Source organism: Rana temporaria, chromosome 2, assembly GCF_905171775.1.
Source record: "Rana temporaria chromosome 2, aRanTem1.1, whole genome shotgun sequence".
NCBI lineage: Eukaryota > Metazoa > Chordata > Amphibia > Anura > Ranidae > Rana > Rana temporaria.
In genome coordinates, this window is record NC_053490.1 from 449,998,842 (window position 1) to 450,011,682 (window position 12,841).

Here is a 12,841-nt window from a genome sequence, read left to right on the forward strand (position 1 = left end):
CCTTAAACTTTCTTATTTCTGGCCTAGGCCACAAAAATGTCTACTGTGCCTGTGACCTCTTAGAATGTCCATGTCATGGGTCCTAGGTCCAGGGGTACTCTATGGTGCTTGTACGGCATCATCAGATGGACTGGCTATCTAATCGTGGTTTTTGCAGCCATCCCCATGAAGATTTGGTGCACACAACCCAGAAGAGATAGCCAGCCTCCCCATGTAATGTCAGAAGATGATGGCGGTGAAGAACCTGGTGTGTTGCAGTGAAGCGGCAGATCGCTAGAGGACACCACTGGATCACCAGGCTTCTAAATATTATTTTAGCTAATAACCCGGCTATACAGTATAGATGGGAGGGAAAAAAATAAGGGCGCTAAGGTCTTCTTTAAAGGGGTTGTAAAGGTTTGTTTTTTATTTTCTAAATCGGTTCCTTTAAGCTAGTGCATTGTACCTTTTCCTTTCGATTTCCCTTCTAAGGTCCGGATTCACAAAGACTTACGACGGCGTATCAGTAGATACGCCGTCGTAAGTCCGAATCTGCGCCGTCGTATCTTTAAGCGTATGCTCAAATTGAGATACGCTTCTCTGTTGCTAAGATACGACCGGCGTAAGTCTCCTACGCCGTCGTATCTTAGCTGCATATTTACGCTGGCCGCTAGGGGCGTGTACGGCGATTTACGCAGAGAATATGCAAATCAGCAAGATACGCCTATTCACGAATGTACGCACGCCCTTCGCAGTAAGTTACGCCGTTTACGTAAGGCGTTTTCAGGCGTAAAGATAAACCACCAAAAAGATGGCGCAGCCAATGTTAAGTATGGACGTCGGGACAGCCGTCGAATTTTACGGCGTTTGCGTAAGCCGATTCAGAATGGGGCTGGGCGTAGGTTACGTTCACGTCGGAAGCATTGACTATTTGCGACGTGATTTTGAGCATGCGCACTGGGATATGTTCACAGACGGCGCATGCGCCGTTCCTTAGGCGCGTCATTTACGTGAGGTCACAATTCATTACCATACAACACGCCCACTACAGCCTACATTGAATTACGTGCGCTTACACCGGCCCATTTACGCTACGCCGCCGAAACTTAGGACGCAAGTACTTTGTGAATACTGCACTTGCCTCTCTAAGTTGTGGCGGCGTAGCGTAAATAAGATACGATACGCCCACACAAAGTTACGCCGCCCTACGTGAATCTGGGCCCATATGTTTTTTTCTTTGTCTGAATTTGTCACTGTTTCACCTCAGTAAGCTTGCCCCCATGTTCTGGCTGGGGGTTAGTCAGCCAGAACAGCTTACTGAGGAGGGAAAGGAAGTGAGAAATTCAGACAAAGAAAGAAAACATTTAGAAGAGAAATTGAAGGAAAAGGTAAGTGAACCAACAATGCACTAGCTTAAAGAAACCTATTTAAAAAATAAAAAACGAACCTTTACAACCCCTTTAAGGTAGTTTTGAGCTTTAAATGTTGTCGAAATGTCCCCTTATTTCCCATTCTTTTTTCCAAAAGGGAAAAAGACAACAATAACACCCGTAGAAGAACTTTTACCCTTCCCCCAATCTACTAGTAGCAAAATATGTTTTTAGTGCTGTCCGTTTGTCACTGTTATAGAGATTTCCATTATTTTCCTGTTCTGTCTACCACCCATCACATGACAGAAGTGAGGTGAAGCGCTTCTAGCATCTAGTCACTTGATCCAAAATCTGCAACGGAAAGTTTTGCTTTGAGATGATGCCTTTGTAAAATGGGTAGACTGAGAATGCCCTGGGAATAAGTGCAGCATATAACATGGGGTTCTCACCTATTATTACACTCTCCATTGATCGTGCGGAAGGGAGAGAGAGAGCACACCTTAGGCAGGAACTGGTATGCACATCCCGTCAGTTCACCAAGAATTCCCTTCTGCTCAGCAGTCAGCACATCTAGACAGTAACAGAAACACATTACTTAGCATGTATTCCCATCGGTGTAATACTGAAGATTGGAGGAAAGCACCGATCAAGAATTAACTAAATTACATAGTAAAACTGCATTAGATAAATATCTAAATGTCTATTCCCTGTTTTTACATTAATTAAAGAAAGCCTGTATAATTGTCAAAAAATATATCATTATACATTACCTCGAAAAGAACTAACACACCTACAGTGAGATACATATGTCTGTTATTTCTTCTTGGACTTCTAATAAAGGCACATATTAATGTGCAAAAAATATGTTGCTACTTCTTTCCAGGTGATTTTAATGCCAACATTGCTAATTACAATAAATATACAGTGGGTATAGAAAAGAACCCCCCTTCTTTAAAATAATCAAGTTGTGTTGCTTTGCAGTGTAAAATGAAGACAGACACTTTTTTTGTTTTATACAGCTGTATTTTACAACTTATAACATCCAAGTGAAAGCTATAACACCAACATGTTGGAAAATTTGTAAAAAAAATCAAAAACAGAATCCCTGAGTTGGTAAAAGGGTCACCCCTCTCTTAAAAATGAACACTCTATCAGATAAAGCTAATCACCTTCTTAATGGCACATAAAGCCATTTGACTTTCAACTATGATCAGCTGTGGTCATTATGATTACCTCAGCATTAAAAGAGCCTTCCTGGAGCATTTCAGTCCCTGGTAGTGCTACTGAAGCAAAGAATAAACTATGGGGGGCAAGGCACTGTCAGAAGATCTCTGGGATAAAGTTGTGGTAGGCACAAGTCAGGAGATGAATACAAAAACATTTCAAAGGTTTTATCAATGCCTAGAAACACAGTGAAGTATATTACTAAAGGAGAAGTACAGCCAAAGCTTGTTTGGCTGTACTTCTCCTGTGGATCACAGGAGTGCAGTTTGTTCTGCACTCCTGTGACCCATTTTCAGCTGTCGGTTGATGTCACAGAGCCAGTCCAGGCTCTGTCAAGATCGTGACAATGGAGTCAGGATCCGCCCACATGCCTGGACCGACACCTGGTTCAGCCTCTCAGTGAGCCCGCTGAGAACTTGAGCCAGCGGCTCCTGCCCCCTCCACAGCCCAGCACTCCAGTGACCATGGGGGGGGGGGTGTCAAAGCAGACAGCCGCTGACTGACAATCACCAGCTCTCTGCTTACGGAGCTGTGAGAATCGAGTGATCGGCGGTGTTCGATTCTCAGTGTTAGAGACGCCGGGGAACAGATGCAGCATCCAGCTAGGTAAGTATGTTTCTTAAAAAAAAACATACATCTCTTTTAAGAAGTGGAAGGTATTTGATACAACACATACCCTCCGTGGATTAGGACTTAGCTCCAAACTGGATGAGAGAGCCAAGAGGAAAGAGAGGCTACCAAGAGGCCTACAGTAAAATTTGAAGCAGTTGTAGGAATTTATGATAAAGAGTGATCATTGCGTGCACGTGACAACAATATCACACATTCTCTACAAATGTGGCTTGTATGGAAGTTTTGCAAGAAAAAAGCCTCTCCTCAAAGGCCACATGCAGTCACACCTTGAAGATTCTGAGGCCACATGGGAAAAGGTGTTATAGTCAGATGAAACGAATATCGAATAATTTGGCCTCAACACTAAACGATATATCTGGCGGAAATCCAATACAACTCACCATCCACATAACACCACTCCTACAGTAAAGCATGGAGGTGGTACATGGGGCTGTTTCTCTGCAGCAGGGACTGGATCACTTGTCAGGATGGAAGAAAAATGGATGGGGCAAAATACCGTCAAATTCTTGAATAAAATCTGCTGCCCTCTGCTAGAAAGTTCTCAATGGTAAGAAGGTTTACCTTCCAACATGACAAAGCACACAGCTAAAAGGACCACACAGTGGTTGAAGGAGAAAAAGATGAAACCTAAATCCCACAAACATTCACCATCAAATTCAATTTAACTGAAATTAAGGAGTTTTGCAAATAAGAGTGGGCAAATATCTTAAAGTCTAGGGCCCAGATTCTCAAAGGAGATACGACGGGGTATCTCCAGATACGCCGTCGTATCTCTGAGTCTGAGCCGTCTTATCTATGCGCCTGATTCTTAGAATCAGTTACGCATGGATTTCTATTAGATCCGACCGGCGTAAGTCTCTTACTCCGTCGGATCTTAACTGCATATTTACGCTGGCCGCTAGGGGCGTGTATGCTGATTTACGCCTAGAAATATGTAAATCCGCTATATACGCGAATTCACGAACCGACCATCCGGGCGACACAGTACAGATACGCCGTTTACGTTAGGCTTTTCCCGGCGTAAAGTTACCCCTGCTATATGAGGCATACATGCGGCGTAACAATGTTAAGCATGGACGTCGTTCCCATGTAGAATTTTGAAAATTCAACGTCGTTTGCGTAACTCGTCCGTGAATGGGGCTGGAGGTAATTTAGGTTCACGTCGAAACCAATACGTCCTTGCGGCGTACTTTGGAGTAATGCACACTGGGATATGTTCACGGACGGTGCATGCGCCGTTCGTAAAAAGCGCCATTTACGTGGGGTCACATAACATTTACATAACACACGCCCACATCTTCCAAATTTGAATTAGGCTGGCTTACACCGGCCTATTTACGCTACGCCGCCGCAATTTACGGAGCAAGTGCTTTGAGAATACTGCACTTGCCCGTCTAAGTTGCGGAGGCGTAACGTAAATAGGATACGTTACGCCCGCACAAAGATACGCCGCTGTACGTGAATCTGGGCCTAGATGTGTAAAGTTAGTAGAGACATATCTCAACAGACTAAAGGCTGTAATTAAAGCAAAAGGTGGCTCAACAAAATACTGACACAAGGGGGTGATCCTTTTTCCAACTCAGTAATTAATTTTTTTTTTCTGACATGTTGGTGTTCTATCTTTCACTTGGATGTTATAAGTTGCACTGAGTAAATACAGCTGTATAAAACAAAAACTGTGTCTTTCTTCATTTCAGGCTGCAAAGATACAAAATGTGATTATTTTAAGGGGGGGGGGATTATTTTCTATACCCACTGTATATTCCATTGTGTTTTACTATTGCAATACCTCACACACGGTTTGATGTAATTAGCCATGTTGGCATTAAATTAACTGGGAATGAGTAATAATGTAATATTTTTTTTTTTCACATTTAAATATGTATTTATTAGAAGTTCAAAAAGAAATAACAAACATATCTCACTGTATTCACAGCATTCAGAACAAAGTTCTGTCCCTCTTTCCTCATTTTTGTCCCTCATTTTGGTCTGATCTTTACAATATATAAAATGCACTAATAATTAAAAAAAATATTGCTTTGCTCTATATAATTTCTGCCATGGCATAGCTTTACAGCCGTGGCATGGGCATACTCCTAGCCTCTGCTGCTCCATGTTTGAACTTTGGGGTGCACACTCTAATGCCATAGGCTATGCACACCTATGTTTATTCCAGTTCTTATTGACAATCTGAATTTACTCTTTGCTGACAATGCTATAAAAAAAAACATAAAATTAACTGAAAGTGGAAATTATAGCCACATTAGAAAAATATATTCTCTAAAAATTGAATAATTAAGTATACAGTTTGTGCTTTTTATTTCAAAAAGTATAATATTTCTAGCGTTCAGCCACTAGAGGGCAGTTTTGATCTATTTATTTAAATGTTATACCTGAAATATTGAAGGGCCTTGGATAGATGTTTTTTAGTCTTTCAGCAATAAGCTGGAGGGTCACATCCATGTAATCAGCAGCTCTTATGGCATTTCTGCTTAGCGCTACAGGTTGTTTGAAAAATGCCATCAAATCCGCAGGACTCGCAGCTTCTCTCTTTACTCGTAGCTTCAGGCTGAGAAGACAAAAGCATGTTATTCACCAAGTTCACTAAATAATGTGGCAAAGGTCAAAAATCAACCATATTTATTTTTGAGCTAGCATAGAATATATTGTCATGTTGCCTCCCAGACAGTACCCCTGCTGAGCTCCCACCAGTGCCACGTTTACCTGTACTACAACACTCACAGGCTTTAAAGTGGATTTGAACCCTTTCACAATGGGGCGTGGGCCATGTTAGCGGTAAAGCGCCACTAATTTTAATGGGCGCTTTAGCGCTGTTTAAGCAGCGCTTTTCAGCCGCTAGCGGGGCGCTTTTAACCCCCCCCTAGTGGCCCGAAGAAAGGGTTAAAACTGCCTGTGTTGCAGGGTGTTTTAGGAGTGGTGTATACATCGCTCCCATAGATACTGCTTTCAAGACTTTCTATAACGTTCTGCAAGTGCACTGCCCCAGTGTGAAAGCACTTGGGCTTTCACACTGGGGAGGCACGAGGCGCTATTTTTAGCTCTAAAACGCCCGAAAAACGCCTCAGTGTGAAAGGGGTCTAACTGAATAACATTTATTTTCCTGTGTATAATTGAATATCCATGCTGCTGATCTTCTGCAGCCTCCTTGCAGCCACTTTCTCTCTATGTATATATGCTTCAATGATGAAAATACAAAAAACACAGTCGCTTCTAGCGCTTATAGGTCTCCAAGGTATGGCGTAACAGATATCAGATAAAATGGTGGTGTGAAAGGTATATATGGTATACCAAAGCTAGGTGGATGCTGCCTTCTTCAGATGGGGTAATCCGAAAGGAACTACAAGAAAAACAGAAATGGAAGGCGCGCACACCTAGTGCATTACCAGAGATAATTTAATAATAATAAAAAATTGTGTAAAAGTGGGTAAAATGCAACTGACAAAAGGCCATAAACACAGTGCATGGACATGCACAGAACACAGGGTACCACTCATGCATTTCGGGGCACACCCCCTTCCTCAGAGCTAAGCTAGCTAGTAATGCACTAGGTGTGTGCGCCTTCCATTTCAGTTTTCTTATGTTTCAATATGATGGTTGCATGTCATTTCTTACAGTGGGTTTTTGAATAGTAATTACTGTGGAATATCAATCAGTGATCATAAATATACCGTATATACTCGAGTATAAGCCGAGTTTTTCAGCACATTTTTTTGTGCTGGAAATGCCCCCTTTGGCTTATACTCGAGTCACCTTTTTGCGCCTGATCTCCCAGACTTTGGAGGACCCTATACTGGCCGGCCGTAGGTCCCCTGGATCCTCTACAAGTGTGCAAAGTTTGTTGTCTGGGGGACCTACGGCTGGGGAGCACCGATTTTTTAAAGCCGGGCACCCCTTCCATAGACTCCCATGTTAAACGTCAGTCTAGTCATGGACACAGTGAGGCATGGGCACAGTAAAGCATGGGCACAGTGAGGCATGGACACAGTGAGGCATGGGCACAGTGAGGCATGGGCACAGTGAGGCATGGACACAGTGAGGCAAAGTGAGGCATGCAGATGGGCACCCTAGGCTTATACTCGAGTCAATAAGTTTTCCCAGTTTTTAGTGGTAAAATGAGGTGCCTCGGCTTATATTCGGGTCGGCTTATACTCGAGTATAAACGATAATACATTCATGACAGTTGAAAACTGTGCTGTTACAATCATCTTTTTTGTAACACCAAAGTGTAAAAAAAAATTGAATAACAATCCCTGATCACCCCCCAGAGTAGTACAGTGTTACTATGATGACACCTATCTACTCTGATGAAAGTACTGTATGTTACAAAAAAATAAAAAAAATTAATAAGAAAATGTCAAAAAATGAAAAAACAATGTTTGAAAAATGTAATAAAAAAATATTTATTAATTAACTTATTTAACATACTGTTTCCAGTCAGTGTCCCTGATCACTGCCACATCACACTGCACTGCACTGGTTACAGTATTTAAAAAAAAAAACAATGTGAAAAAAACAAAAGAAATGTTATTCAATTTCTTCATTTTCCAGAAAATTGTGACCCAAAATTACAACTTTAAAAAACTCGCCATGCCTCTTATGCCGGGTACACACGATCGGTCAAACCGATGAGAACGGTCTGATGGACCGTTTTCATCCGACCAAACCGATCGTGTGTGGGCCCCATCAGTTAATTATCCATCGGTTAAATAAAAAGCAATCTTGTTTTAAATTTAACCGATAGAAAAAAAAAGATCGTTTGTAGGCACGTCCATTGGTTAAAAATCCACGCATGCTCAGAATCAAGTCGACGCATGCTTGGAAGCATTGAACTTAGTTTTTTTCAGCACGTCATTGTGTTTTACGTCACCGCGTTCTGACATGATCGTTTTTTTAACCGATGGTGTGTAGGCGCGACGGACCATCAGTCAGCTTCATTGGTTGACCGATGAAAACGGTCCATCAGACCATTTTCATCGGATGGACCGATCGTGTGTACAGGGCTTTACTAAATGCCTCAGGCTGTCTAATTTCCAAAAAGGGGTATTTGTACTGTCCTGGCATTTTGGGGCCTCATGAGATGAAACAGACCATCAGTACATAAGAACTGATCAATTTTCAAAGTATATACCATAGTGTGTAGACCCTATAACTTTCACACAAGCAAATTATTAGACACTTATCTGGATTTTGTTTTACAAAAGACATGTAGCAGAATACATTTTAGCCTAAATTTTGACATAATTAGATTTTATTGGATATGTTTTATGACAGAAAGTAAAAAATATATATTTATTTTTTCAAGATTTTTGGTCTTTTTCCATTTATATCACCAAAAAAATAAAACAAACATTTTTTTTGTATACAGTGTTGCATGAACGTGCAATTGGCGTTAAATAGCATAGTGCTGAATAGCAAAAAATGTCCTGGTCATGAAGGGGGTAAAACCTTCTGGAGCTAAAGTGGTTAAAGAGCACTGCCAAACGCCTTTGCTTAGCTCCCAACTGTTCCTCATTTGGAGCAACTATCCCTCATAGGACCAAAGCCCTCTGTCCCTCCTGCAGCCTCAGTTGTCCCTCTTGTTGTGGTCTAATGTGTACAGTACATAGCTATGCAAAATCTACATTGTATTACCAAAAGTGTTATGCTGCACTCAACTTGTTATCCAACCTCAATATTACTACTTTATTTTTCCTTTATATTGGCTTTTCAAAATAATTAGAGGTAAAAAAAACTTATGTGGTTTAGCCAATCATTTTATACATATTAGATCTTTGTCTATGTAACTGGGGCCATGGCAAGGATGAGTCTTTTGCCTACATAATGGGGTGGATTTTCTCTGTGCAAGTTAAGTTGCTCTTTGCAGGGGAATTTTCACAAGGGATTATGTACATGAATGATCTCTTTTCACAGTCTCGGGTATTTTTTGTGCAATCCCTTACAAAGTGAACCACCTATTTTCCTTTAGTAAATTAAACCCAATGTGCTGAAAAGTGTCCCTAACTTTACCCATTGGCGTCACAAGGGTTGGTGTCACATGGTGTCACCCCCCCCTCCACCAACTATAGTCCCCCTTAGTACAGACCCCCTCCCTCTGTACAGACCCCCCTTACTAAGTACAGACCCCCCTCCCTAAGTACAGATCCCCTCCCTCAGACCCCCTCCATCAGTATAGGACCCCTCCTTTAGTATAGACCCCCCTCAGTACAGACCCCCTTCCTCATTATAGACCCCATTCCTCAGTATAGACCCCCCCCTTTAGTACAGACCCCCCTCCATCAGTGCAGACCCCCCTTTCCTTAGTGCAGAAACTCCTCCATCAGTATAGACCCCTCTCCTCTTGTTATAGTGCGGGAGGGGGGGTTGGATATGTGCTGGAGGGGCGCTATGGAGGAGGCGAGGGCTTGTGCTCTTGTAGGGGGGTTGGATTTTAAATTCTAGTTCTAGCATAGGACCTTCTACTTCCCTCCCATAGTGCTCTCCAACACATATCCTCTTAATCCCCCCATCACTCCTCCATATTTTTTTAACTGGTCACTGTCCCCCTCCTCTGTCCTCTGACAATGTACATGCACAGCTGTGTCCCTCCTCCTGTGTAGATGTAGAACAGCCAGGAGAGGAGGCAGCTTCGGTCTGCTCCACTGTGTGTCTGTGAGACATGGAAACAGCCTGAGCCAGCAAGAGCCGCAGATCAATGTAGGGGTGCGGTGTTAGTGGTGCCGCTGCCCACAGGTGTTACTCTGGTGGGTGTCACCCGGGTGCGGCCCGCACCCCCTTAGTGATGTCACTGGGAGAACCCACTGTTGCATTGGACATACATTACTGAATTTAGGAAGCTCTGTCAATAAAATATAACAAATTTCTCTAGACCAGAGGTTCTCTTTATTTTAGGCATCCAAATTGAGATCTGATTCCATTGCAGTGATGCCTAGTTATCAACTATGGAAAAAAAGCCAACCTCCTTCTCATTATACAAATTGGGAATGAATCCTTCTACATCAGTGCCAAGTTATTAGCTCTAGAAGAAAAAGCCCACTTCCTCCTCAGTCATCTCTCTCATCCCTATATGTATGTATGTCAATTGATACATGCTGTAGTTCCTCTGACTGTCTATGGACGGAAGTATAGAATACACTGATAGTATGTCTGCTCCTGCCTGAGATATTACGTCTCCGTCTGAATCTTAAGTGCAAATGTATTGACAAAATGTTGCTATGCTGGAGATCAATAGTCACAGTAACCATTCATAGTCTATCTTTTGTCATTTTAAAACAATCAGCATACGTTCTAGTTGGTTGGTATAAACCAGGGTCACCACCCATCCAGAAATGTAAAATTGTAGGCAATATGGCGGTCCATAAAATCTATGAAAATTGATCAATTAAAAACAGTGTTGATTTTTTACACCCTATTTGGGTGTCAATTCATGTTATATGTTAACTTGATTCCGTCAGGAATACTTATTTGTCCTCCCATGTAAAATACAAGTCCCTATTGATCTTGCAAAAATATAATTTTAACCATCTGCAGTGTATCACAAAACATTTAAAAGAATTCATACATAAACACCATTTGCTATTGTTATGATTACTTGGATGGATTTTTGCCTTTACATGCAATTAAACAAGACATAAGTTGCTTTTCAACATCCCTATCTTATCTTACTTTTTACGTGTCTCGGTGTAAGCCCTATCGACTAAGCGTTTTGCTCGTATTATGCTGTCCTGAAGTAAATTGTCGTCAAGCTCTTTCAGCTCACCTGAAATAAAAAATAGCTACATTGAATAACAATAGGTAAGTTAAAAAAAGATGGTAATAAATAATTTTTAAGGATGTTTTATTATCATTATCTAGACCAGGGATCTCCAAACTACGACCCTCCAGCTGTTGTGTAACTACACGTCCCATGAGGCATTCTAAAACTCTAAAGCCTCGTACACACGATCAGTCCATCTGATGAGAACGGTCTGAAGGACCGTTGTCATCGGTTAACCGATGAAGCTGACTGATGGTCCGTCGCGCCTACACACCATCGGTTAAAAAAACGATCGTGTCAGAACGCGGTGACGTAAAACACAACGACGTGCTGAAAAAAACAAAGTTCAATGCTTCCAAGCATGCGTCGACTTGATTCTGAGCATGCGTGGATTTTTAACCGATGGTTGTGCCTACTAACGATCGCTTTTGACCTATCGGTTAGGAATCCATCAATTAAATTTAAAGCAAGTTGGCTTTTTTTTAACCGATGGTTAAATAACCTATGGGGCCCACACACGATCGGTTTTGACCGATGAAAACGGTCCATCAGACCGTTGTCCTCTGGTTAACCTATCATGTGTACGAGGCCTGACATTTGTAGTTCCTAATCAACTGGAGGGCCATAGTTTGGAGACCCTCTGATCTAGATTATAGTTTATAAAGAATGGCTGTTGGGGGATGTGTGTCTAGATTTCAAGCGATTTAATACATTTCCACTTGGTTTAACACTCCAGCATATGCCAAACACTGAAAAGTTTGTGAATAATCTAAAATGTCTTATCTGAAAAAAAAGTATTTCGATATCTGTCACTTGCTGAGAAGACTCAAAAAATGAAGAAATACATTCTGCTTTTTAAGCTCATAGTTCATCGATCAACAAGGTTTAGCACCCAATATGCACTATACATCTCTGGTTTTCCTGGAGGATTGCAGCCAGAAGCTGAAAAATCTGAGTTGGCTGAGCCCCAGGGAATTTAGCATTATTAAAATGCAACACTAGCCACAGTTGCTGAAATCTCTCCCCACGAATGGCTTCCTTCCAAAACCCGCCACTAACCGTGGCATTATATTTCTCCAGCAGCATCGGGAAAATAGTACAATAAACAAAGATGCTTGAAATTAGGAGCATTGCTTGGTTTTATCATGCCACATATGAGCAACTTAATTATGTTCTGTATAATAGAATATGCCAGTCTAGGGAATTTTTAAACCAACTCCTACGTGATTACCTTCATACTTAAAATGTATAAAAATACATACACTCATTTATCAGCACAGGGTACAATTATACTCAAGTTTGGTTGGTTTTCAGCATTTTACTCATCAGAACGCATCTTCTGTATTTTCAGTATATTAATTGTTTTTGGGTAGTAGACAAATAAGAATAGCTACCTTCATTGTCAAGTGCTTCTGTTTTAGATGCCAAAATGATCACGGTGCATATTAATAGAAACTTCATTTTTTGTGTGCCTAAAAAAATAGAAGTTAATGCATTTTGAATTTACATTACATTACATTATTATGCCTTTAAAATAGTGTTCTAATGATTAAAATAAAAGCTTTCAATAAATCACTGTAATAACTTAAGCATAACCTAAACATCACCTACCTGTGTAATCCTAAGAATTACTTACCCATTCACACTGTGGATTTATAAGGTTTAGTCCTTTGGCTTTCTACAGAGACACCCAGTGGGCTGGTCTTTGCCAACAATGATGGGGCAGCACCTGCAGACTGGTTCCTGGTGACCATAAAACAGTAAATGTTTTGTTTATACAGATCAATCAGACATTCTTGTCAATCATCCAGCAATATATGACAATTGTTGACTTACTCTAGTATAGACTTTTATGTGGCTG

At 41.3% G+C, this 12,841-nt stretch overlaps 1 protein-coding gene across 1 annotated transcript in view; it reads right to left on the minus strand.

The window, feature by feature from the left end:
• The window catches only part of LOC120927668 (myeloperoxidase-like), a 55,386-nt gene extending 42,913 nt beyond the window's left edge, over nucleotides 1–12,473 (minus strand). The window contains exons 1-4 of the mRNA XM_040338489.1: nucleotides 12,375–12,473; nucleotides 10,890–10,983; nucleotides 5,600–5,775; nucleotides 1,799–1,919 (exon numbers count right to left, since the gene is read on the minus strand). Coding sequence (XP_040194423.1) covers nucleotides 1,799–1,919; nucleotides 5,600–5,775; nucleotides 10,890–10,983; nucleotides 12,375–12,441 — 458 coding nt within the window. The 5' untranslated portion in view covers nucleotides 12,442–12,473. The remainder of the gene's footprint in view (nucleotides 1–1,798; nucleotides 1,920–5,599; nucleotides 5,776–10,889; nucleotides 10,984–12,374) is intronic.
• Between the last annotated feature and the right edge of the window lie 368 nt (nucleotides 12,474–12,841).